At 42.7% G+C, this 24,802-nt stretch overlaps 1 protein-coding gene across 4 annotated transcripts; it reads left to right on the forward strand.

Moving 5' to 3' along the window:
- Positions 1–17,419: 17,419 nt before the first annotated feature.
- LOC109755255 (uncharacterized) lies at positions 17,420–24,410 on the forward strand. 4 transcript variants are annotated; one of them, XM_020314163.3, is made up of 8 exons: positions 17,440–17,953; positions 18,415–18,509; positions 19,305–19,444; positions 20,336–20,422; positions 20,643–20,756; positions 22,018–22,167; positions 23,253–23,354; positions 24,060–24,410. In XM_020314163.3, exons 2-8 carry the CDS (start codon positions 18,416–18,418, stop codon positions 24,234–24,236), a joined length of 864 nt encoding a protein of 287 aa, XP_020169752.1. In that variant the 5' UTR covers positions 17,440–17,953; position 18,415; the 3' UTR covers positions 24,237–24,410. The 4 variants fall into 4 exon arrangements, with proteins under 4 accessions (XP_020169753.1, XP_020169751.1, XP_020169752.1 ...); XM_020314162.3 differs by having other exon boundaries at positions 17,439–18,509; XM_040391346.2 differs by lacking the exon at positions 19,305–19,444 and having other exon boundaries at positions 17,442–17,953.
- Positions 24,411–24,802: the final 392 nt, after the last annotated feature.

Consider the following 24,802-nt stretch of genomic DNA (forward strand, 5'->3'; position numbering starts at 1 on the left):
CAGGGTGCCAGAGAGGGCCTAGATTGATTTCTCGTGGCTACAGAGGCTTGCGGCGGTGGAACTTCCGATCTAGATTATTTTCTGGGGGTTTCTGTATTTATAGGAATTTTTTGCGTCGGTTTCACGTCAGGGGGGTCTCCGAGTCGTCCACGAGATAGGGGCCCACGCCCAGGGGGGGTGGGCGCGCCCCCACCCTTGTGGATAGCCCGGGACTCTTGTGGCCCAACTCTTTTACTCCGGGGGCTCCTTTTGGTCCATAAAAAATCATCAAAAATTGGCACGTCAATTGGACTCCATTTGGTATTCCTTTTCTGCGAAACTCATAAACAAGGAAAAAACTGAAACTGGTACTGGGCTCTAGGTTAATAGGTTAGTCCCAAAAATCATATAAAATAGCATATAAATGCATATAAAACATCTAAGATGGATAATATAATAGCATGAATACTTCGTAAATTATAGATACGTTGGAGACGTATCAGAGGGTTATATTTCGGTTTCTCAACTTGGGGTCTTGCATAAAGCCAAGGAGCATTGGAGTGATCACTGATAGTAGGTTGTTGACCAAGTGACGGAGTAGGCACAGTTGGCCTCGAAACCGCACCACCAAAAAGTGGTGCAAGCACCATGGACAACGTGGCTAGTCTCATTTGGACCAAGGCCTCAAGAGAAGCATCATGCTCCTCTTTTTGCTTAGCAATGGCCCGTTCCAGATCCTCAGAAGTAAAGGACTTGACTTCTGAAGAAGCCTCGCCTTTATCCTTCAGATCTGCAACAAGGGGAGTCCCATCGGGGTTCATCTCGCTCTAGGGCAGTTAAGCCACAAGAATAGAGCACGAGGCTCTGATACCAATTGAAAGGATCGAGATGGACCTAGAGGGGGGTGAATAGGTACAATTACAAATTTTAATTATTACTTAGCAATTTTAGGCAATAATGCGGAATATGGAGGTGAGCCTAACAATTGCAAGTGTAGTACTAAGTACTAAGCAAGTAACACAAGTATGTAAGTAAGCAAGCACAATATGATCTAAGTAAGTGCTAAGAGACAAGTAACCACGAGTAGAGAGTTAGGGTTAGGAATAACCGCAACTCCAGGAGACGAGGATGTATGCCGATGTTCACGTCCTTGGAGGGAAGCTACGTCACCGTTAGAGAGGTGGATGTTACCACAAAGGCACACCAACGCCACGAAGGCTCGCCCTATTCTCCCTTTGAGACAACACCACGGAGGCATTTCTCAACCACTAGTGGTAGACCTTGGGGTGGTCTCCAAACCCTCACAAACTTTTCCGGGGGTAATCACAAAGGTCGATTCCTATCCGAAAGAATCCTACTGCCTAGGAGTCTCCAACCTCCAAGAGTAACAAGAACGATGGGGAAAAGCTCAAGACTTGCTCAAATCACGAATTCCTTTGGTGCAAAGAAGGAGAAGGACTGGATCTATCACTTGATCGGACAACTTCTCTCAAATGCTCTCAAATCCCTTGGGGATCAAAGATTTGGTGTGGAGGAGTGAGAGAGAGAGTGAAATGTGTTCTAGGGTTTGTTCAAAGTGAGTGGTCAGCCCTCTCCCGTGGGGAAGAAGGGCTATATATAGTGTGAGCACAAATATGGCCATTGTAGTGTAAGTGAATGGGCAGGCTGGACATCCGAGCAAGGGGCCGGACATCCGGCCAGACAAGGTGCGAGGAACAAAGAAAAACAGAACAGATAAACAGAGGGGCTGGACATCCGGGGGCCAAGCCCAGACATCCGACGTATCAGGAAGGCCCGGACATCCGGCAGATGGCCGGACATCCAGCGCGATCACTCCAAAGTTACAGAACCTCGGCTATTCCACGAGTAGTAGAGGCCGGACATCCGGGATAGGGCCCGGACATCCGGCGTATCAGGAAGGCCCGGACATCCGGCGTGGAACCAAAAACCTTCTGGATATGAAGAGGGCTAAGCCCGGACATCCGGGGCATGAGCCGGATATCCGGGGAGCAGCCCGGACATCCGGCACGAGGCCCGGACATCCGGCACTCCCAGGGGCATAACAAATCAGAGAGTAGTGATAGATCAAATGAGTTATGGAAAGGAGATATCATGGCAAGAGCAAGTCTTTTACTAACCCAATTGATCCCCTCTTAATAGTGCGGGATCCTATACTCAAGGAAACAAAATATAAAATCATTTTAATATTCATCCTTGAGTGAAACCACTTCGTATGCTCTTGATCCACACACTTTGATGAACCGGGGACCAACACCTGAGATTTAACTTGACAGCCATTGTTAGTCCCCTACATGTATATTGTCATCAACATCAAAACATGATGTAAGGGCATGATTGCTCTTTCACATTTGCAAACATATTTCATTAGGTGTCAACTTATTCAAATCAAGTCTACGATATAAAGAGAGAGGCATAACACTAACACCTGCTCCAAGATCACATAAAGCAGTTTTAACATAGTTTCTTTTAATGGAGCATGGTATAGTTGGTACTCCTGGATCTCCTAGTTTCCTAGGTATTCCACCTTTAAAAGTATAATTGGCAAGCATGGTGGGAATTTCAGCTTCCGGTATCTTTCTTTTATTTGTAACAATATCTTTCATATACTTAGCATAGGGATTCATTTTAAGCATAGCAGTCAAACGCATACGCAAAAAGATAGGTCCAATCATTTCAGCAAAGCGCTCAAAATCCTCATCATCCTTTTTCTTGGATGGTTTAGGAGGAAAAGGCATGGGTTTCTGAACCCATGATTCTCTTTCTTTACTGTGCTTCCTCGCAACGAAGTCTCTCTTATCATAACGTTGATTCTTTGATTGTGGGTTATCAAGATCAACAGCAGGTTCAATCTCTACATCATTTTTATTGCTAGGTTGAGCATCAACATGAACATCATCATTAACATTATCACTAGGTTCATGTTCATTACCCGATTGTGTTTCAGCATCAGAAATAGAAATATCATTGGGATTCTCAGGTGTGTCAACAACAGGTTCACTAGAAGCATGCAAAGTCCTATCATTTTTCTTTTTCTTCTTCTTAGAAGGACAAGGTGTATCAACATTAATTCTCTGAGAATCTTGCTCAACTCTCTTAGGGTGGCCCTCAGGATACAAAAGTTCCTGAGTCATTCTGCCCCCTCTAGTCATAACTCTAACAGCATTATCATTTTTCTTATTATTTAATTCATTGAGCAAATCAGCTTGACCTTTAAGCAAAAGCAGGGTCATATTTCATTCTAGCATTCAAAGACTTTTCTTTCAGCTTAGCTAACAGTTTCTTAACATCATATCTATCTTTGCAAGCAAAAAGGTCTCTAGCAGATTCTTCATCCATAACATAACCCTCAGGCACATCAGGCAATTCATATCTAGGGGGACAATCTTCATCATCACTTTCATCAATATTATCTGTTTCAATAATTTCATTCTCTCTAACCATAGTAAGTTGTTCATCACGAAATTCACCTAATGGCACAGTATTATCAAGCATAGAAGTAGTTTCATCATAAGCATCATGCATAGCAGAAGTGGCATCATCAATACCATGCGACATATCAGAATCAATAACAGGTGTAGGTGTCGCAAATTTACTCATAACAGAAGGTGAATCAAGTGCAGAGCTAGATGGCAGTTCCTTACCTCCCCTCGTAGTTGAGGGAAAAATCTTGGCTCTTTCATCTTTCAAGTTCCTCATAGTGATCAACAGATATAAATCCCAAGTGACTCAAAGAATAGAGCTATGCTCCCTGGCAACAGCGCCAGAAAATAGTCTTGATAACCCACAAGTATAGGGGATCGCAACAGTTTTCGAGGGTAGAGTATTCAACCCAAATTTATTGATTCGACACAAGGGGAGCCAAAGAATATTCTCAAGTATTAGCAGTTGAGTTGTGAATTCAACCACACCTGAAAGACTTAATATCTGCAACAAAGTATTTAGTAGCAAGTAGTATGGAAGTAACGGTAACGGTGGCAAAAGTAACAGTAGCAGTTTTGTAGCAATCGTAACAGTGGCAATAAAATAGTAACTAAGCAAAGATCAATATGTGAAATGCTCATAGGCAATGGATCAATGATGGATAATTATGTCAGATGTGATTCCTCATGCAACAGCTATAACATAGGGTGACACAGAACTAGCTCCAGTTCATCAATGTAATGTAGGCATGTATTCCGAATATAGTCATACGTGCTTATGGAAAAGAACTTGCATGACATATTTTGTCCTACCCTCCCGTGGCAGCGGGGTCCTATTGGAAACTAAGAGATATTAAGGCCTCCTTTTAATAGAGTACCGGACCAAAGCATTAACACTTAGTGAATACATGAACTCCTCAAACTACGGTCATCACCGGGAATGGTCCTGATTATTGTCACTTCGGGGTTGCCGGATCATAACCCATAGTAGGTGACTATTGACATGCAAGATAGGATCAAGAACTCACATATATTCATGAAAACATAATAGGTTCAGATCTGAAATCATGGCACTCGGGCCCTAGTGACAAGCATTAAGCATAGCAAAGTCATAGCAACATCAATCATAAAACATAATGGATACTAGGGATCAAACCCTAACAAAACTAACTCGATTACATGGTAAATCTCATCCAACCCATCACCGTCCAGCAAGCCTACGATGAGATTACTCACGCACGGCGGTGAGCATCATGAAATTCGTGATGGAGGATGGTTGATGATGACGATGGCGACGGATTCCCCTCTCCGGAGCCCCGAACGGACTCCAGATCAGCCCTCCTGAGGAAGATTAGGGCTTGGCGGCGGCTCTGTATCGTAAAACGTGATGAATCCTTCTCTTTGATTTTTTCCCCCGAACGTGAATATATGGAGTTGGGGTTGAGGTCGGTGGAGTCCCAGGGGGCCCACGAGGTAGTGGGCACGCCCCAGGTGGGTGGGCACGCCCTGCACCCTCGTGGACAGGGTGTGGGCCCCCTGATGCTAATTCTTTTGCTAGTATTTTTTATTAATTCCAAAACGTGTCTCCGTGGATTTTCATGTCATTCCAAGAACTTTTATTTCTGCACAAAAATAACACCATGGCAGTTCTGCTGAAAACAGCGTCAGTCTAGGTTAGTTCCATTCAAATCATGCAAGTTAGAGTCCAAAACAAGGGCAAAAGTGTTTGGAAAAATAGATACATTGGAGACGTATCAACAAGCCGCGCGGCAGGTATAAGAACCCACCCCGCCTCCACCCGTGACCTAGACGCCGCGTTCTCTCACTTCTGGGAGGCGCTGCGAAACCCTAGATCCAAAATTCCTTCCTCTTTTCTGTGGTGGGAGGGGAAAGTTGGAGGGGATTGCAGATCCTTTGCGACGGTGGTGGCCTCCAAGCCGAGCGCTCCAGTGACGATGGAGGACCGTGGGGGTCATTTCTTCCATGGAAATCGGCGGGAAGGCTTCGGATCTAGGCGATTCGGGCGCGGTGCCGGTCGTTTCGATCGGGGCCGTGGTCGCAGGCGGCATCGGCCTCGGACGACACCACGCGCCGGGACGACGCGGCGGAGCGGGCCAAGCGGGCAAGATCTGGGGGGATGTGGGTTGAGAAGCACCTGAACCCTAATCCCCCTGGATTCGACATCGACAACACTTCCAGGAAGAAGCAGATCCCCGACGTCACTCAGCGAGCTGAATCATCTACTCAGGTGCCCCCAACCAAAAACTATGATCCCTGTCTGATCTGCAAAGCCACTAGTCATACTCCTGCTAGTTGCCCGCAAGCTTTTTGTGAGAGATGCAGTAAGATGGGGCACCTGGCTTCGATTTGCACTACGTTTCTGCCCTGGGAATGTGTGGCTCCTATGTGTGCCTTCCAGGGCAAGGCCCAGGGTTTCTTTTACATTCCAGATTCATGTACTGCTAAGCAGCTTAAGGAGCAAGCCACTAGTGTGGTGATTACTGTGATTGAGGGAGAAGCTAGTGTGAAGGAGCTTGAAGATGCATTTTCCGATTATATTGGGACTAAGTGGCACTGTACTGCCCGTCCTATAGGTCCTAATACTTATGTTATGTGGTTCCCTAATCAGAGAGATGTGAAAAAGGCCTGTTACAATGACAGAATGACTCTAAAATCTTGTGGAGTAGTGGTTAAGTTTGTCCCCTAGTCTGCCAATGTGGGAGCAAAAGGGGTGATGGCGGTTGCTTGGGTGAGAGTGGCTAATGTTCCTCTGGAACGAAGAAATGAAAGAAATGTGGCTTTTGTCTCATCTTTGGTTGGTGTTCCACTCGAAATTGACATGGCCACCAAGCACAAACCTGAATATGTGTGGGTCCGGCTGGGATGTCGTAATGTGGATGAGCTACCAAGTGTGGCCGAAGCTATCCTGGGAACGCACTTTTTTTGATTTTTACTATGACATTGAAAAAGTTTTGGTCAGAGATCCAAAGAGATCAAGCAGTATGAACCAGGTTGAGTCGGCTAAAAGAAACTCATCCAATGGGAAGCATTTGCTCGAGCTACTCCTCAAAATACAGAGAAGGGAAAAGATGGGGGAGGCTTGTATGAGCAATACCTGTGGAAAAGATGACCCCAGTGACAATATAGAAGAGGGGCAGGAGGAATCAGATGGAACTGAAGATGATACTCTCTTGATTGACTCCATTGCCAAAGAGGCTTGTGAGAGAGAAAACATGGGTGGGTCTCAAGCACTACTTGTTGATAATAACAACTTGAATGTGGATGAGATTCAGGTAGAACAAATGATGCTCGAGTCTATTGCTAATAGTATATATGATATCTGTACTTTTCACTTGGGGGTGCATGAAAATTCCCAGGTGGAAGAGCTGATGGGTGATGATACTAGCAAGGATGGGGTGCGCTCTGAGCACATGGTACAGTTTCCTGTCTCTTCTGCTGAAGTGGAGGAGGTGATCCCTACTCCTCCACTAAGAACTGAGGATGCACTGAGTTTCAGTACAAGGAATGTGCAGAATATGGGTGACAAGATCCAGGATAGGGCTGTTGCAATTTCAAAGAAGAGAAATTTCGAAGGTAACTATAATTTTAACTCCTTTGATGTTCTTTCTGATAATGATCTATGATTAGAGCATCAAAAATGGGTGTGATTATCCTTGATAGTAATTTCTCCTCTATTGATATCCTGAGAGAGTTGGAGAGGGTCAAGAATAGTGACAATAATAAAAATAATCATAAACCTGATACTATAGTGGATGAGAAAGTGATGTTTATAACTAATGGGAAAGGGGATAAAACACCCAGCAGTTCTGATTGGGCTGATGGGGAGGAGGATTTGGAGGAAAACTTTATCCTTGTAAGATCTAGGAAGAAGAGAAATCCTAAAATCCAAGTGGCAATATCTAGACCTTTGACCAGGAGCCAAAAACCTGATTTTGTGATGAAAAAAGGAAAGACTGGCAGCCCTGTCTATCATAGCTGGGCCACCAGGGGGGAAAGAAAAAGAAACCTGGTTGATATGATAGGTCTTTTTTGGAATTGTAGGGGGCAGGAAAAAGGGATGAGCTCCTGCCTTTCCCATATAATTAGAGATCATTCCCTTGATTTTATTTGCCTGCAAGAGACCCATAAGAAGAAGTTTCAGGACAATTATTTTAGGAAAATTGACCCTTACACTGCTTTTGATTGGGAGTGGGTTCCCTCAGTGGGGAAATCTGGAGGCATTCTATGTGGGGTCAGAAAAGAAAGGTTTGAAGTTGTTGCTTGGAGGAAAGGCAAGTTTATCCTCCAAGTTGCTGTATATGACATCAAGATTAAGAAGATCTGGACTCTCTACAATGTCTATGGGGAAGCTCATGATAATGACAAGCAAGAGTTTCTTATAGAATTAGCTGACTTTTGCATTCATGTGCAAACTCCTTTGTTAGTAGGAGGTGATTTTAATATTCTGAGACATGAAGGAGAGAAGAATAAAAATTGGCATCACCCCTTACACAGATATGTTCAATTCTGTGATTAACACGATGTGCCTAAATGAAATTCACATGAGTGGGTGGATGTATACTTGGACTAACAACCAAGCCCACCCTACTCTGGAAAAGTTAGATCAAGTGCTTATGAGCAATGACTGGGAGGACCTATTTCCTCAGGTTAATGTCAGGAAAATTGTTAGAGATGTTTCTGATCATAATGCTCTTTTGTTGTCCTCTGACAATCATGTTGTCAGAGTCCCACAACAAAGAGAGTTCAGATTTGAAATTAGCTGGCTCAAGTCTGAAGATTTCCTACCTTTGGTGGACAAGATTTGGAGCCAATATGTTAAAGCTACAGATCCTATTGATGTGTTAAACATCAAACTGAAACGTTTTAAAAAATTCTTTAAAGGTTGGGGATCTAACTAGTTTGGGCGTGAGAAGATTAAGAAGAAGAATATTAGAGAGGAGCTGACAAGTATTGAGAAGGAAGAAGAGGGAGGAATGCTAGACCCAGATATGTTCTGTACAAAAACTGAATTATTAGTGGAATTAAATGAAATTTTGGTTAATGAAGAACTATTCCTATTACAACAGTCTAAAGAGAGGTGGCTGCTCAAAGGGGATAATAACTCTTCTTATTATCAGAAGATTGCTAATGGCAATAAAAGGAAAAACACTATTCACTCCCTGAATGTAGGGGATGTAGTCATAGAGGGGACGAATGATCTTTTGAACCATGCTACTGATTTTTTTTAATCTTTTTGGACCGGCACCGGGAAACTTGCTCCAGGTGGACCCTAATATGTGGGGGAATAGGAGAAACTAAAAGTTGAGGACAATGAGGTTTTATGTAGACCTTTTTCAGAAGAAGTTAAAAATGCTTTGTTTTGTATGAACAGTAACAGGGCCCCTGGCCCTGACAACATTCCTGCAGAGTTCTACCAACATTGTTGGGAGATTGTGAAAGGTGATATCATGAAACTATTTGCTGCTCTGCATGAAGGAACCCTTGATGTACAAAGGTTGAATTATGGGGTCATTACTCTTATCCCTAAGATCAATGGTGCGAACAAAATCCAACAGTTTAGGCCTATATGTTTACTTAGATGTCCATATAAGCTGATCACAAAAGTGTTAGACAACAGAGCGGCCCCCTATGCTGACATTCTATTTAGCAAACACCAAAATGCTTTTATTAAACATAGAAATATCATGGATGGGATGCTGACTTTGCATGAAATTTTGCATCATACACATGTTAAGAAAAAAATTGGCATCATTATCAAACTTGATTTTGAAAAAGCCTACGATAAGGTTAACTGGGATTTCTTGCTAAAGTGCCTTGAGATCAGAGGGTTTTGAAAAACTTGGTGTAGCTGGATGAAGAAAATCCTTCATAATGGCACTTTAAGTGTGAAGTTAAATAACACTTCAGGGCCTTACTTCCAGAGCCACAAGGGAGTGAGGCAAGGGGACCTGGTGTCCCCTTTCTTGTTCAACATCGCTACTGAATGCTTATGTAAGATGATGTTGAAGGCCCAGAAAAATGGCTTGATTGATGGGCTGGCCTCGGATTTGGTGGATAAGGGAGTGGCCATTCTGCAATACGCAGATGACACCGTACTTTGCATTGAACATAACCCTGAAAAAACACTCACTCTGAAACTGTTGCTTTATATGTTCGAACTCATGTCTGGATTGAAGATTAATTTCCAGAAAAGCGAAATTTTAAGTGTTGGAGGAGATGTTAATATTCTGAAAGAATATGCTGATATTTTTGGATGTCAAATTGGGCATTTCCCGATGAAATGTCTCGGGGTCCCTGTCAGTTATTCGTCCCTGAAAGGTGTGGACTGGGACTATCTTGAGGCTAAATTTGTCAAAAGATGCGAGTCTGGGCTTGAAAGTAATGCCTCCTTGGGGGGCAGATTGACTTTGTTGAATGCTAATATTTCCAGCATTGCTTACTATTATATGTCCATGTTTCTTTTGTCTAAAACCATCATAGAAAGGCTGGATAAACATAGAAGGAGATTCTTCTAGCAAGTAACTAAAAACAGAAAACGATACTACCTGGTTAGATGGTCCAGGATTTGTAGATCCAAAGAAAAAGGGGGACTGGGGGTGAAAGATCTCCACATGCAAAATATTTGCCTTTTGGTGAAATGGTGGTGGAAACTTGAGATGAAGAAGGGGCTTTGGCAAGATATTATCAAAGCCAAGTACTTTGGTAGGGACACGGTAGCCTCGATCAAAGGAAAGATTACTGATTCCCCTTGTTGGAAAGCCATTATGAAAGTGAAGGACTTATATATGGCTGGTAGAAAAGTGGTCGTCCAATCTGGTGACATAGCTAGGCTGTCGACAGATCCAGTTGGCGACCAAGCTCCATTTGCTGTGCAATTCCCTCAACTCTTTGCTATTTGCAACTATCCTAATTGTGTTGCAAAAGAATGTTTGGAGGCTGACCCTGTTTCCTTCTTCCGAAGGAGACTGAATTATGAGCTTAATGAGCAATGACAAAAGATGGTATTGACAGTTAAAAAGCTTTGTGTGTATACAGAGAGTGATAGTATCAAATGGGGACTGGGCCCTAAACCCTACTTCACAACCAAAGCACTATATTTCTATCTGGAGAAAAGCATCTCTGGATGCGATTATCGATGGATATGGAAAGCTCGCATCCCTTTGAAAATTCAAATTTTTATGTGGCAATTATCGCAAGATGCGGTGCTGACCAGAGACGTGATGAAACGTCGTGGGTGGAAAGGGGAACCCAAGTGTTCGTTTTGTGGGGAGAGGGAAACTTCCCAGCATCTCTTTTTTACTTGTCTTGTTGCCAGGATTACCTGGAAAGTGGTGGGGTGCATGTTTGGCACTGAATTATGCCCTGACAACTTGTGGCAACCATATGTTTGGTGTTATGTGTTTTTCCCTGGTGGCGATACATTTTATACAACTGGCATTGCGGCTATGTGCTAGGCTATATGGACCTGCCGTAACCGAGCTACTTTTGAGCATATTCCTCTCAAAACCCCATTTGAATGCATCTTTTCTGCATGTACACTTCTTTGCTACTGGGCAGGTATGATGAAGTAGGAGGATGCAGCGAACCCGAGGGCTGGAGGAGCTCTGCTGAAGGACAACGCGTCTCGCATGATGAGGATCTGCGCGGCGGCGTACCAGGATGAGGGAGCATGCTGAAGGGGAGAGACCATGTTGCATTAAACTTTGTTGCTTTGGTTAGATACCTCCTGCGTGAGGATATTGAGGGCATGTTGCTCTGGTTTGAGCAGTGGTTTCGTAGTGGTCAGCCTTTTGGGAAAACTGTGAGCTAGATGTTTGGGGTCTTGGATTTATGGTGTCGTCGGGTTTTCGCCCCATGGTGAGTAATCTCGATGGCGAGTGCTCATGGTGGGTTTCCCGGCGATGCTTGAACCCGCTTTCCTCTTTCCCGTCTTATTTTTCTGTACATGGTTGTATTTCCGTTATGTCGCAGTAATGGAAAGGGGTTATGCCCGGTTCAAAAAAAGAAGCTCCAAGTAAAATACCGATGGTCGTTAGAAGAAAGAGGGTCACTCGGGCATCCCCAAGCTTAGTTGCTTGCTTCTCTTTTAGATAATGTCTTGGGATGCCATGGGCATCCCCAACCTTAGGCTCTTCTTACTCCTTATTCCTTCAACCATCGTGATCTCACCCAAAACTTGAAAACTTCAATCACACAAAACTCAACAAAACCTTCGTGAGATCCGTTAGTATAATAAAGCAAATCCCTACAATAAGCACTATTGCAAACCCATTAATATTTTATTTTTGCATTATATCTACTGTATTCCAACTTTGCTATAGCTTATACCCTCCAATACAAACCATAGATTCATCAAAATAAGCACACAACGCAAAGAAAACAGAATCTGTCAAAAACAGAACAGTCTGTAGTAATCTGAAAACTTTCAATACTTCTGTAACTCCAAAAATTTCAAAAAATTAGGACAACGTGGGTAATTTGTATATAAATCTTGTGTGCAGAAATCAGAATTTTATCCCGCTCTTGTTAGAAATGAAAATTATTTTTCTAGGTGCAAAAGTTTCTGTTTTTCAACAAGATCAAAGCAACTATCACCCAACATGATCCCAAAGGCTTTGCTTGGCACAAACACTAACTAAAACATAAAAACACAATCATAACAGTAGCATAATTGTGCAAACACTCAAGAACAGAATAAAAATACAAAAATAAATTTTATTCATTGGGTTGCCTCCCAACAAGCGCTCTCGTTTTACGCCCCTAGCTAGGTGTTGATAATTTTAATGATGCCCACATGAAAGACAAAAAAATTGAAGCACAAAGAGAGCATCATATAGATTGTGAAAAACAAGTTTAAGTCTAACATACTTCCTATGTGTAAGCATTTTAGAAGGAAAAGTTTTATCAAGACAAGAAATTTCTAGCATATGCAAATAGGAAGAAGGAAGCGTTAATAATTTCAACGCAAAGAGAGGTGATTTAGTAACATGAAAATTTCTACAACCACATTTTCCTCTCTCATAATGATTACATGTGGGATCATAATAAAATTCAACAATATAACTATCACATAAAATATTCTCTTCATGATACACATACATGCAAAGTTGACACTCTTCCAAAATAGTGGGATTATCATCAAATAAAGTCATGACCTCTCCAAGCACACTTTTATCAAAAAAAATCATAACTTTGATAATTCTCCAAAGTAGTGTGATCATTATTACCTAGAGTTGACACTCTTCCAAACCCACTTTCAATATTATTGCAAATATTATTATCAATATCATATTCATCATAAGTCTTAAATAAATTTTCAAGATCATAAGAAGAATCACCCCAATCATGATCATTGCAACAAGTAGTGGACATGGCAAAATTAGTATCCCCAGGCTTTGGGTTTTGCATATTATTAGCACAATTGACATTAATAGAGTTTATAGTAACATCATTGCAATCATGCTTTTTATTTCAGGATCTATCATGAATCACTTTATAAATTTCTTCCGATAACACTTCATCACAATTTTCAGATTCATGAATCTCAAGAAAAACTTCATAAAGATAATATAGTTAACTCAATTCACTATCAATTGATTCGTCATAATTGGATCTTTTGAAAAGATTAGCAAGTGGATGAGGATCCATATCAATAGATCTTTAGCAAGCAAATAGAAGACACATGGCAACACAAGCAGAGTGACGACCCGGTGCCATTGTGTCCACCGACCATCATTCCCGACGATGCTTGGTCCTCCACTGTGGGAGATTCTCCCATGTGCTCTGACTCCACGATCACTGGTTTCACTGACTACACCTCGGAGTAGTCCACCTAGATAGTTTGACGTTGATTTAGTTATTTAGTTATGTAGTTGCTGATGTGGACTTGGATTGCCACTTGCGATGCTTCTTGGTGTATGAGTGATGAATTCTTACCTGGATATGTATGATGTGTTATTTTAACCTTGCATTCCTTCTCCGCCTCTTTTTTTGTAGATGAAGTGGTATGCAGTGTACAGAGGTAGGTGTTTAGAGTCTACGATTCATGGTCCGCATGCAATGAACAAGTGCTTTGTTACCCTGCCAAGAAATACTGTTTGTCTCTCGACATATATCTGTTTGCCTGAGCGGCGTACGCTAGATGCCTTTGCTGAGAGCAATTCTCGGCAAAGGACACCGATCCTTTGCCGAGTGTTTCTGACACTCGGCATAGGGTGCTACTCCAGTAATGCATCACACCTCAAAGAGATGAACGCTGCGTCGGATGCATTGACATTTGACATAACCCCATCCTTCCACTAGGGACACCGACATTAACCACTAAAGCAGATCTTTCAAAATCTGACCATCAGACCAAAAATCCTTCCCAACCCTAGATCCTCCAGCGGCTCTTGCATAGGCATTGCTAGGAGCCACAAAATCATTCTTAACATGTTCATGAGTGCTACTTCTTGAGCTTGCGTTGGTTTTTCCCTTGAAAAGGAAAGGGTGATGCAGCAAAGTAGAGTAAGTATTTCCCTCAGTTTGAGAACCAAGGTATCAATCCAGTAGGAGACAACGCTCAAGTCATCGAATACCTGCACAAACAATCAAACAACTTGCACCCAACGCGATAAAGGGGTTGTTAATCCCTTTACGTTTACTTGCAAAAGTGAGATCTGATAGAGAAAGATAAACGGTAAAGTAAATATTTTTTTATATAGATCGGAAAGTAAAAGATTGCAAAATAGTAGATCGGAAACTTATATGATGGAAAATAAACCCGGGGGCCATAGGTTTCACTAGAGGCTTCTCTCAAGACAGAAAATATTACGGTGGGTGAACAAATTACTGCCAAGCAATTGATAGAAAAGCGCAAAGTTATGACGATATCTAAGACAATGATCATGAATATAGGCATCACGTCCGTGTCAAGTAGACTGGAATTATTCTGGATCTACTACTATTACTCCACACATTGACCGCTATCCAGTATGCATCTAGAGTATTAAGTTCATAAAGAACGGAGTAACGCATTAAGCAAAGATGACATGATGTAGAGGAATTAACTCAAGCAATATGATGAAAACCCCATCTTTTTATCCTTGATGGCAACAATACAATACGTGCCTTGCTGCCCCTACTGTCACTGGGAAAGCACACCGCAAGATTGAATCTAAAACTAAGCACTTCTCCCATTGCAAGAAAAAGCAATCTAGTTGGCCAAACCAAACCGATAGTTCGAAGAGAATTACAAAGATATCAAATTATGCATAAAAGAATTCAAAGAAGATTCAAATAATATTCATAGATAAGCTGATCATAAATCCATAATTCATCGAATCTCGGCAAACACACCGCAAAAAAGTATTAGATCAAATAAATCTCCAAGAACATCGAGGAGAACATGGTATTGAGAATCAAAGAGAGAGAATAAGCCATCTAACTACTAGCTATGGACCCGTGGGTCTATGGTAAACTACTCACGCTTCATCGGAAGGGCAATGGAGTTGATGTAGAAGCCCTCCGTGATCGAATCCCCCTCCGGCAGGACGCCTGAAAAGGCCCCTAGATGGGATCTCACGGGTACATAAGGTTGCCGCGGTGGAAAATTGTTTTCGTGGCTTCTTCTGTTGGTTTGGGGATATATGAGAACATATAGGCGCAAAGATTAGGTCAAGAGGTGCACGAGGGGCCCACAAGGGTGGGGGGCCGCCCTACCCCCGGTGCGCCCTCCGTCCTTGTGGTTGTCACGTGGCTCTTCCGACTTGATCTCCGAGTCTCCGGTGTGTCTTCTGGTCCAAGAAAAATCGTCGCGAAAGTTTTATTTCGTTTGGACTCCGTTTGGTATTCCTTTTATACGAAACGCAAAAACAGGGAAAAAACAAGAACTGATACTGGGCTCTAGGTTAATAGGTTAATCCCAAAAATAAAATAAAATAGCATATTAATGCATAAAAAACATTTAAAACAGATAATATAATAGCATGAAACAATCAAAATTTATAAATACGTTGGAGACGTATCAATGAGATCCCTGACCGTTAGCAACAAAAACTAACCTGAAATTAGTAGCCGCAGTTGAAGCCGTGGCCTCTCTAGACGTTTGTTGCGCCCCTCCAAACGCTTGGCCTCCAGATTTTGACCAAACTTTACCTCCTAACTTCTGTAAGTCCAAATTCCTAAAAAAAATTCTAAAAATCCAAAAATAATATAATCCTTCCATCTCGTAAAGACTGTCTTACATTCGTCCAAAAACAGATGTATCTAACACTAAAACATGTATAGATACATTTATCTTTCTTCTTCTCACACTTCTTCTCTGCCATGACACACATGAATGAACTCGAACTCTAGCTGGCCAGAAAGGTGCCACTCCAGCCCGCTGCCTGCTCCGGCGATGCTCTGACGACACTCTGCCTGGCCGCTGCGGAGCTCCTCCGCCTGCCGCGTCGCTAGGACCCATACTTTGGTGTTGTCGTGTTCTTGAATACTCTATATATGATGGATGGGATCTATGATATACATGATCCTATAAAAAAATTAGTTTGTCTAATTTAAATCTAGATGTTTTTTAAGAATGTCACATCTAAGCTCCCACAGATATATAATGTAGCAAAAAAAACTAGGACAAAAAAAATCACAAACAGAATGGATATCAGTTTAGATGTGATATAACTATGTTATATTTACGTAGATGTGTCCTAAACAGATGCATAAAAAATACAGGATATACTATTTTAGAGGATCTGTTCGGTACGTTTTTTCAACCTGTATCCTAAATCTGAAGGTTTGACCCTTTTTACAGATAGAAATGTCCTAATACCTCCACGTAGCCATCTCCAAGAGAAGCGAATGAAATCCTTAGAGCAATGTACCCATTTCATTCGCCCATGCTTGTTTGGGTCTGCGCGGACAAAAACGATGGCCCAACATAAAGACCCATTTTCATTTTGCATCTGCTTTGTGACCGCACGGATCTATTTTCATCCCAAATTTGAGTCCCATTTGGGTCCAAGGCGGACACAAAACAGACGCCCGAGCTCTCTTTTGTGTCCGTCTGCGTCCGCCGCTAGCCCACATGGCAGCCAAATAAATATCCTATCTCTCGCGTACGCTCCAGCTCGTCGCCGCCCACCGCACAACATCTACGCCGCCGGCTACCACGCCTCCTCGCCGGAGCACACGCGCCGCCATCCATCCGCGCCACCTCGTCGGAGCCGCATCTGTGCTAGCTCTAGCTAGCTAGCTGCCCACCGCGCGTGCTAGCTAGCTAGCTAGCCGCCGGCCGAGCTGTCTGCCGCGTGTGCTAGCTAGCTAGCTGCAAGCCGACGCCGCCGCTATCGCACAGGACGACGCCATGATTGCACGGAGACGACGCTGGCTTTGCCTCCCCCCGCGCTCGCCCTCGGCCTCGTCTCCCCGCGCCGCCGCTCGCCTTGCCCCGCGCTTGTCCCAGCCTCGCCTCGCCCGCGCCGCCTCACCCCGCGCCTCGCCTTCCCCGCGCTCGTCCTGCCGCGGCCGGCCTTGTCGAGCTCCTGGCCGTGCTCCGCCGTGCCTGGCCGTGGTCCTTGCTTCCCCGGCCGTGCCCGCTCCCCGCGCGTGCCGCCCCGCCCCTTCTGGTCGCGCGCTCGGCCGCGCCTGCGCCAAGCCAGGCCCCACCACACCCGGCAGCGCCAGGCCACGCCCGGCAGTGCCTCGCCGTGCCATGCTCGTGGCGCTCGCCGTGCCGCCCCCGCCGTGGTGTTCGAGCTCGCCCATTGGCCTCCTCGCGTGCTGCGAGCTGCCCTGCCCTACCTGTTACGTGTTTCAAAAAATATCAGGGCGGACATATCAAAAATGGATCTGGCTACCGTTAGGTGCACTCACGGACCCAAATGAAAAAGCGGATAAGGACACGTGTACGGGCGACTCAAACGGACAAAAAAGATAAAATATGTGTCCGTTTGAGTCGCCCGTTGGAGTTGCTCTTAACAGTTAACACTGCCAAAAGCACCTACAGCGAGTGCGGACTCGAGAGTCCACGCCTGTGTACACCCAACCCAAAGCGTACGCGCAGCATTTCCACCGGAGATTGACACGCCGCCTCCCTCCACCGCTCGTCTTCCCGCCTCCGCCTCCGCCTCCGCCTGCTGCTCCTCTGCGTTTCAAGCCAAATCCCCACTTGGAAACCCCAGGCTCGTCGCCGCCGCCGGTCGCCATGGCGCCGCCCCGTCCAAGCGCAGAGCCGCCCCTCCAAACCCTAGCCGTGACCCGACGGCCGACGACGAGTTCAATCTGGATCTGCTCCGCGCGGCCAGCGAGGGCGACCTCCGCCTCTTAAAGAGTAGGCATTTCGGATTTCCCCGTTCGTCGCGTCGCAGTGCTGGTGTGGGTGCTGGACAAGAGCAGAATGGATCCCAGGGAGGTGGTGGGGGCGGCCAAGCACCAAGGCGTCGGGGCGCTGCACATCGCCGCCAGAAATGGGAGGCTACCCGTGTGAACGTACCTGGTCGAGGAGCTAGGGGTGGATGTGGACGCCGTCGATAACGAAGGTGCCTCTGCTGCGTGTTCTCTGTCCCTAGCTAAACTAGTATGTCTTGTCAGTCTACTTCCAGGTGTATTGGCTCGTATTTTGTGCTAGACTTTGAATTTGTATTTGAAATAGGTTCTCCATGCTACAAATTTTGTGACATATAGTTAACATTTTATTACTCCCTCGCATTTTATTAATTTATTACTCCCTCCAAGGCGTGGAGCTGCGACAATTAATTTGGATCGGAGGGAGTAATTAACTTTAGCCCAAACTAAAGAGAGGCTTAATAAACCCGGACGGAGGGATTAATGATTGGAAAACAAATCAATTTTACTATTATGACATTTGTATGCAACTAATTTGGGGATACGGACATGCTCCAACAGGAATTTATTTATTCGAATTATTGATCCCGGTATTTTTCTCATTGACACGCTTGGTATATCTAACGCCTCTGTTCTGGGCAATGATTGGTGGAAGGATGGATACTATGAGTTATCTTCTTGATCATGGGGCCAATCCACACAAAGTTGATGACCGAGGGTTCAACCCACTTCATCGCGCTGCTCGAAGAGGTACTAATTATCTGGCAGCACATGGGCATTTTTCTTCCAGTACCTTACAATATTGTTCTATTATGATATATTCTTATGTGTGTTGGAAAGAGAGTATGTACAAGTTGGTATTTGCAACAGACTGTGGTATCTACATCAGGAAGGGCAAAGTATTCACATTGATTTCCTTGCAACAGATGGTGGTATCTTATTTGGGAGGGGCAAAGTATTCTCATCGACATTGCTTACGATGACAAAGATAAACTGCTAATTCATAAAAATAATAATTCAAATTTACCTCCTACATCAAACCATCTACTAGTTTCTTGCTTTTATTTGACTTTTGACATAAAATTATGTGCCTTAGTTTCTTGCTGGCATTTCACAGCCACGTTGCTTCCCTGACCGAATGTAAGGAAACAGGGTTACCTTCACACCGATAGTTAAACTGATATGAAGTTGACAACAGCCAGACCTTTATAAAGTGACCTTCTTAGTCTTAGGGCCTCTTTCATAGGAGGTATTCTATTGTTGCCTGGCTAGAATTCGTCTGACAAAATGTCATGGTTTTAATTGTATATGAGTAGGATAACACATTAGTGCCATTTGTTTTCTTATGTGATTTCTTTAGGATTTGAAAGTCGCCCATTTTCCCATATTCTGCCCCCTTGTTTGTTTGTAACTATTCCTCAGCATGTAGTTTTAATTTGTGTGGATCTTGGATCATATTAATTTCCCCCCATCACACAACACAATCAGTTGTACGCTGCAATTATTACCTGTTGGATTCTCTTTTCATCTTTTTTCTTTACTCAGGAGACCCTGAAATGGTGGAACTCTTGCTTGCAAAAGGAGTTTCTGTTGACCCAGTATCTGCTAGTGGGACACCATTGCATATCGCTGCCTACAATGGGCATGATGAAGCTATGAAAATTTTGTTGAAACACAACGCGGATGTAGGTTTAACAATATACTATTTCCACGTTTAGTGTCCTTTTGGCTAGCTGCATTGTTCTCATGTTTCATTTGCTTGGCTGGTTGTGTTGAGTCCACTCTACCGCTTTAAGTCTAGAGTTGTAAAGTCCGAGGGCAATTATGAGCTAACTCATACAAAAAAAAATAGCAGTTATCCAAGATCATGCCTTCATAGCAGAGACTAAGTGCACTCTGTTAACTTTTGTTTAAATTCTACTAACACTGCATTCTCAAAGAGATGTGGCCATTATTGGCAAGAGCTATGGTTTCTTGATTTCAGAGAAATCTAGCTATGCGCTCCCTCCATTCCAAAATACCTGTCGTGGTAATTATTTTGGAACGGGGGAAGTAGTACATAAGCCATAGCTTCTTTGCAGCTCCATCCTACTTGCTTCTTCAATATAGGGTCAACTCTACATGCTATCATGTGTTATCTAAATGCCAGTTTTAAGGGGATGGCAGCTTCCTGAATTTGTATCCCCTCTAGTAATTCATGATCATAGATGCTTTTCTTTCATATACCTTTAGTCCTTTTGGTGGCTCTTGCTGGGTTCATCTCTAGGCTCTAGCCTACCCAGCTTCCTTAGGAATAAACGGGCTGCTGTTATTTTTGTACATCTACTTTTAAGTGACACATGGGACTGAAAAAATGGTCTAATTGCTAAAAATGGCAACTAAGGCATTAATGCTTAATATATCATTCCAGAATCTCTTGTTGATACATGTTTGCTTTTGCAATGCCATCGAAATGTTTTTTTATTTTTATTTTACAGAAGGCCATACTACAGCAAATGCATTCTTTATTCTATTTGTCTGTTCTTTCCTAATCTTTCCTCAGTATAGTAACTCGTGTGTTATCTGTTTCTCACTAGTGTAACAAGATAGTACCTGGTGCTGAAACCCTTCTTCTTGCTGCAATAGCGGGTTCCTCAGTGAAATGTGTCAAGCTCCTGGTCGAGGTATCGTGTTTGCAGTCTCATTTTCATTGTGTTAGGCCTTGGAATTACTTAAGGCAATTTTGGTTCAATGCTACATTTTTTCACTATAGTAGGTTTGACCTTCTTTAATGGCAGCTCTACACTAATGATTTCCACAAGAAAGCGTCTAATCGGCAATGAACCAAACATCCCATAGAGAGGTATTGTAGAAACTGATTTTGTAGTAATATTTTTTTTGCAGGCTGGTGCGGATGTCAATGACGGTCTTATAACCCCTTTAGTTGCTGCTGCTACAAATACTGCATGCTTGAAATACTTACTGGAAGCTGGTGCCAACCCTAATGTTCCTGACAACGTAAGATTTCTTTACCTCTAGCTTTGCTATGGCATGGCAATTGGTTGAACATTGCAACTGCTGTTCACACACGAGAATACTATTGAAAGGTTTTCATGATTGGGATCTGCATCAAATCATAGATATTTTAACAGTTTTGATAGCGGGATCTAAGATCCACTGGATTATCAAATAGGATATTTTCTCAACCTGGCACATCTTTTAACAGTGAATTCTCAAAGCTGGTGCCTCTCCCAAGCAGGCCCAATAATTCATGGAGCTGGAATTAGGGGTAGATTGGGGGTGTTTGGGTGTGCATTTTGTTTGTTAGGTTTAAATCATCTTATTTTAGCCTACATACTTCAGATCCTACAAGAATCCAAGCATTGGAGCTCTCCCAAACAGGTCCAAAGATTCTTGCTAGGATCAAATCGTTCCACTCAATCCAAGATCCTAGAATCTTATATTTAGACTGTATGGTGTAAAACATGCCTTGGCTGCCTTCATCTATCCATTAGTTAACTCAAATGCACTGACCATTGTGTTATAAATATTTCCATGATCTTAATACATCCTGACAAATGCACACACTCACCTTTCTGAACTGCACTAGAACCAATGAGGTGCTGGCATTGTCATTTCTTGTTAGGTCTGTTCTATCTATTACTTGAAGTACCAACCTCTTAGCATTCCATGACACGTAACTAACTTGATGGCACCACCATCTTAGTTTAGGCTGGTGTGGTGCAAATAATCCAGATAGAATGATTGAAATGGGGGCCTTTACATAATAAAAATACATCTCTAGTATATACATATCTTTAACCATGTAATGCTTTGATTTCTTTTATCATGTAGCTCTTCAATAATGTCGTAAGTATCGCTAAGTTGACATTGTTTTACCATTTTTTGAATTTTTTCATATCTCGTAGGAGTTAGTTGTACATTTACAAGATTACACTGTACCAATGTTTAAGGACTCAATGTCATTGTCGAAGGAAGATTTGTAAACAAGACAACTTAGAATCTTGTTTCGAGTCGAATCAGGGATGTCAGGTTGCGGTCTGAACAAGGGGATGCTAGAAGGAAGGGGTTTGGAGTGTAAATGGCAAACATGGTTCTTTGATGGTCATTCTATTAATTAGTTCTCATTTTTATAAATTATCTAAACCATTTTTTTATCTTACTAATGATATAGTAAGATAAACTCTTGCCTTCTTCGTTTCCATTCCCCTAGCGTTTCCGGAAGTGATTTTCTGAAGTTAAACTTTGTTTATAACAGTTTGGTAGGATGCCAATAGAAATTGCTGCACTGGATGGTTCAAGGGAAGACGTTGAGATCTTATTTCCTGTGACTTATTGTATTCCAACTGTGCATGATTGGAGCATCGACGGAATAATACACCATGCAAAGTCAGCGTCTATGAAGCAGGTATTCATTGGACCCTGTTTATTTCATATATCTTCTAGTTTAAACCTGGCATCAACTTTGAATTCATAGTTTCTCGGTTAGAATTACCATACACAAAATTAGCCATGTTTCTTTCGTCTTTTGATCGATGAACACGAATTTTATACATGCTATTGATAATCTTTTAAAAGACTCTTTGGTCGGAGGTGATGGCCTGATAGGGCTTATGAGGTATTATTTGGAATGGAGGCGCAAGAAGCGCCCGGCTTTATAATATAAAGCCTAAACAGGACCAACCAAGTCTTACAACACTAGTTCTGAACATAAAAGTACTGTGGATACCAGCTTACAAATAAAGTTAAGGAGCACACAGACTAAAAAGGTTCAACAGTAGAAACAAGCAGAGACGATGCCCTCATGGATCACTAGGAGGGCCCCCGGGAGCTCGCCCGTGGCAGCCTGTGGTGTAGATCTCTAAGCTTTGCTAAAGCAGCTGCTGCTAGTGCCCTGTCCTTCTCCTTCCCCACCAGGAGCCAAAGCTGAAAGAAAGTTATGCATTTAAAAATGTAGTTGGCAGTCTGACCGAGGATCCTGCGTTCAATCACAAGCTTGTTACGCGAAAACCACAGCACCCAAGCCTGGGCAGCAAACAGATGCCACACAACCCTATGTTGAGCGCCTTTATGGAAGAGATTAGTTCTAGAATGCGCAGGAGAACTGTGTACTTATGCATTAAGGGGAAAAAAAGGTCGATGACCAGTGCAGTGCAGATCCAGCTAGAGGACTGCCGGACCCCAATTACATAATTTGTTATACAAAGGTTTAGATGTGGATAATTTTGTTGCACTGATCAGATGGTAGGAGATATCATGAGTTCTCGAAATAAAAATTTCCGTGTACTATCAGGAGCAAGACAAGGATCAAGATCTTTCTGAAATCAAACATGGCTGTTCTCCTACTCTTTTATGGCACCATATTACACACTGTTTCTGAGCGGCCGCACCAGCCAAGCACCTATCGCGTTTTAATATTTCAATAGTATATATGTACTGCTTTATACTGGCATTCCTGAGTCTCGATTCCTTTTTTTTTTCTTGACCATTTAGGGTGATCATTCAAATGTGAGAAGAATGGCAGAGTTGAAGTCACTTGCGGTTAATTCTCTTAAGAGAAACGATTATTTTTCTGCGGCAACACTGTACAGTGTGGTATGCTACTACACCCTATTTTTCATGTGCAATCTTAAATTTTATATCTGTTGCTTGAAAGATGTTAGGTGAATGGGATCTGGTCTCACATCATTCTTGTCATACATGCTCCCTTTAGAGAGAGTGATCATCTCTTTGCAACTGACAATTACAGTTCGTATCATGCTTTACTTTGAGACGCATCTCTCTTTAATTTATGGATGAAGATAATTTTTATTTCCATAATGCTAGTAAGTTTGATTGTGAGTACCTGACAAGCACTTGCATGTGCCCTTAAACAACATTAGAACTGTTGTTGATTTCTGGGCTGTGGGTTTGGACTCTCTGATGTCTCTACTCAAGGAAGAGTGGAAAATTATTTGCATATACTATATCTTGAACGAGTTTGACGATTGTCTTCACTTCAACATTGTCCTATTTTATACTCCCTCTGTAAAGAAACATAAGAGTGTTTAGATCGCTAAAGTAGTATTTCTTTACGGAGGGAGTACTTGAATTGCTGCTATAAGGAAATTTGCTTGAGTTGACCATATTGTCCTGACCGCTATAAGTTCTAAACTTCTAATTCATCAGAAAGTCGAGGTGTTATTTGTTGCTTTGTGAACTAGAAAGAGTTACAAGCACGTCTTATCAAGACGTGTGATTAATGTTTCTATATAATGAGACATATATGTGCGAACTTTGGGCTCAACCTGTTGGATGCAGGCAATGAAGCATGACCGTCATGACGCTACTTTGTTATCGAACAGAAGCCTTTGCTTTCTCCGCATGGGCGATGGGCACAAGGCTTTGCAGGATGCTCTTGCGTGCAGTGAAATGCGGCCTGGCTGGCCAAAGGGCTGGTACCGGCTGGGCGCAGCGCTCATGTTATTGAAGGTGTGATCGAAGATATCTATCTGGTTGTCTAATCTTCTATTGGACTTTCCTCCAGTAGAGGGCTCGTTTCTTGCTTAATAATCTCTCGCTTAATAATTTTTTAACTTACCAAGTTAAGCAAACGTTGATGGATCTTGCTGTAAAAAACCACCAATGGTTAAGGTAGACTGGTATTGTATATATTGCGACCTATTTTAGGGCCTTTTTTGCCTTGCAATTTTCTAAAAATGTAGGAATATGATACGAATGCATGTGCAAAACAGGGGATTAAAAAAAAGAAGGAATTTTGCAAGATTGGTTCATGGGAATAGTAAAAAGGCCGGAATCATAATAAACATGGTCAAATAAAAGTCAAACCAGATGAAAAAGTATTGTTAATGTGATAGTAAGGATTTTACTCTTGTTCTTCATGTGTAAAACATTGAAAAAGAGGTCAATGTGGATAAAAAAATTTCTACACTTCCCTTTTGAAACAAAGATCATAAGACCTAGCCTAGTGGCAAAACCATGTGAGGCTTCCTTTACCACCACAATTTAACTTTAGGAGTAAAGTAGTCATCACTAACAACTTG

The sequence above is a fragment of the Aegilops tauschii genome, chromosome 5, assembly GCF_002575655.3.
Source record: "Aegilops tauschii subsp. strangulata cultivar AL8/78 chromosome 5, Aet v6.0, whole genome shotgun sequence".
NCBI classification, from domain to species: Eukaryota; Viridiplantae; Streptophyta; class Magnoliopsida; order Poales; family Poaceae; genus Aegilops; species Aegilops tauschii.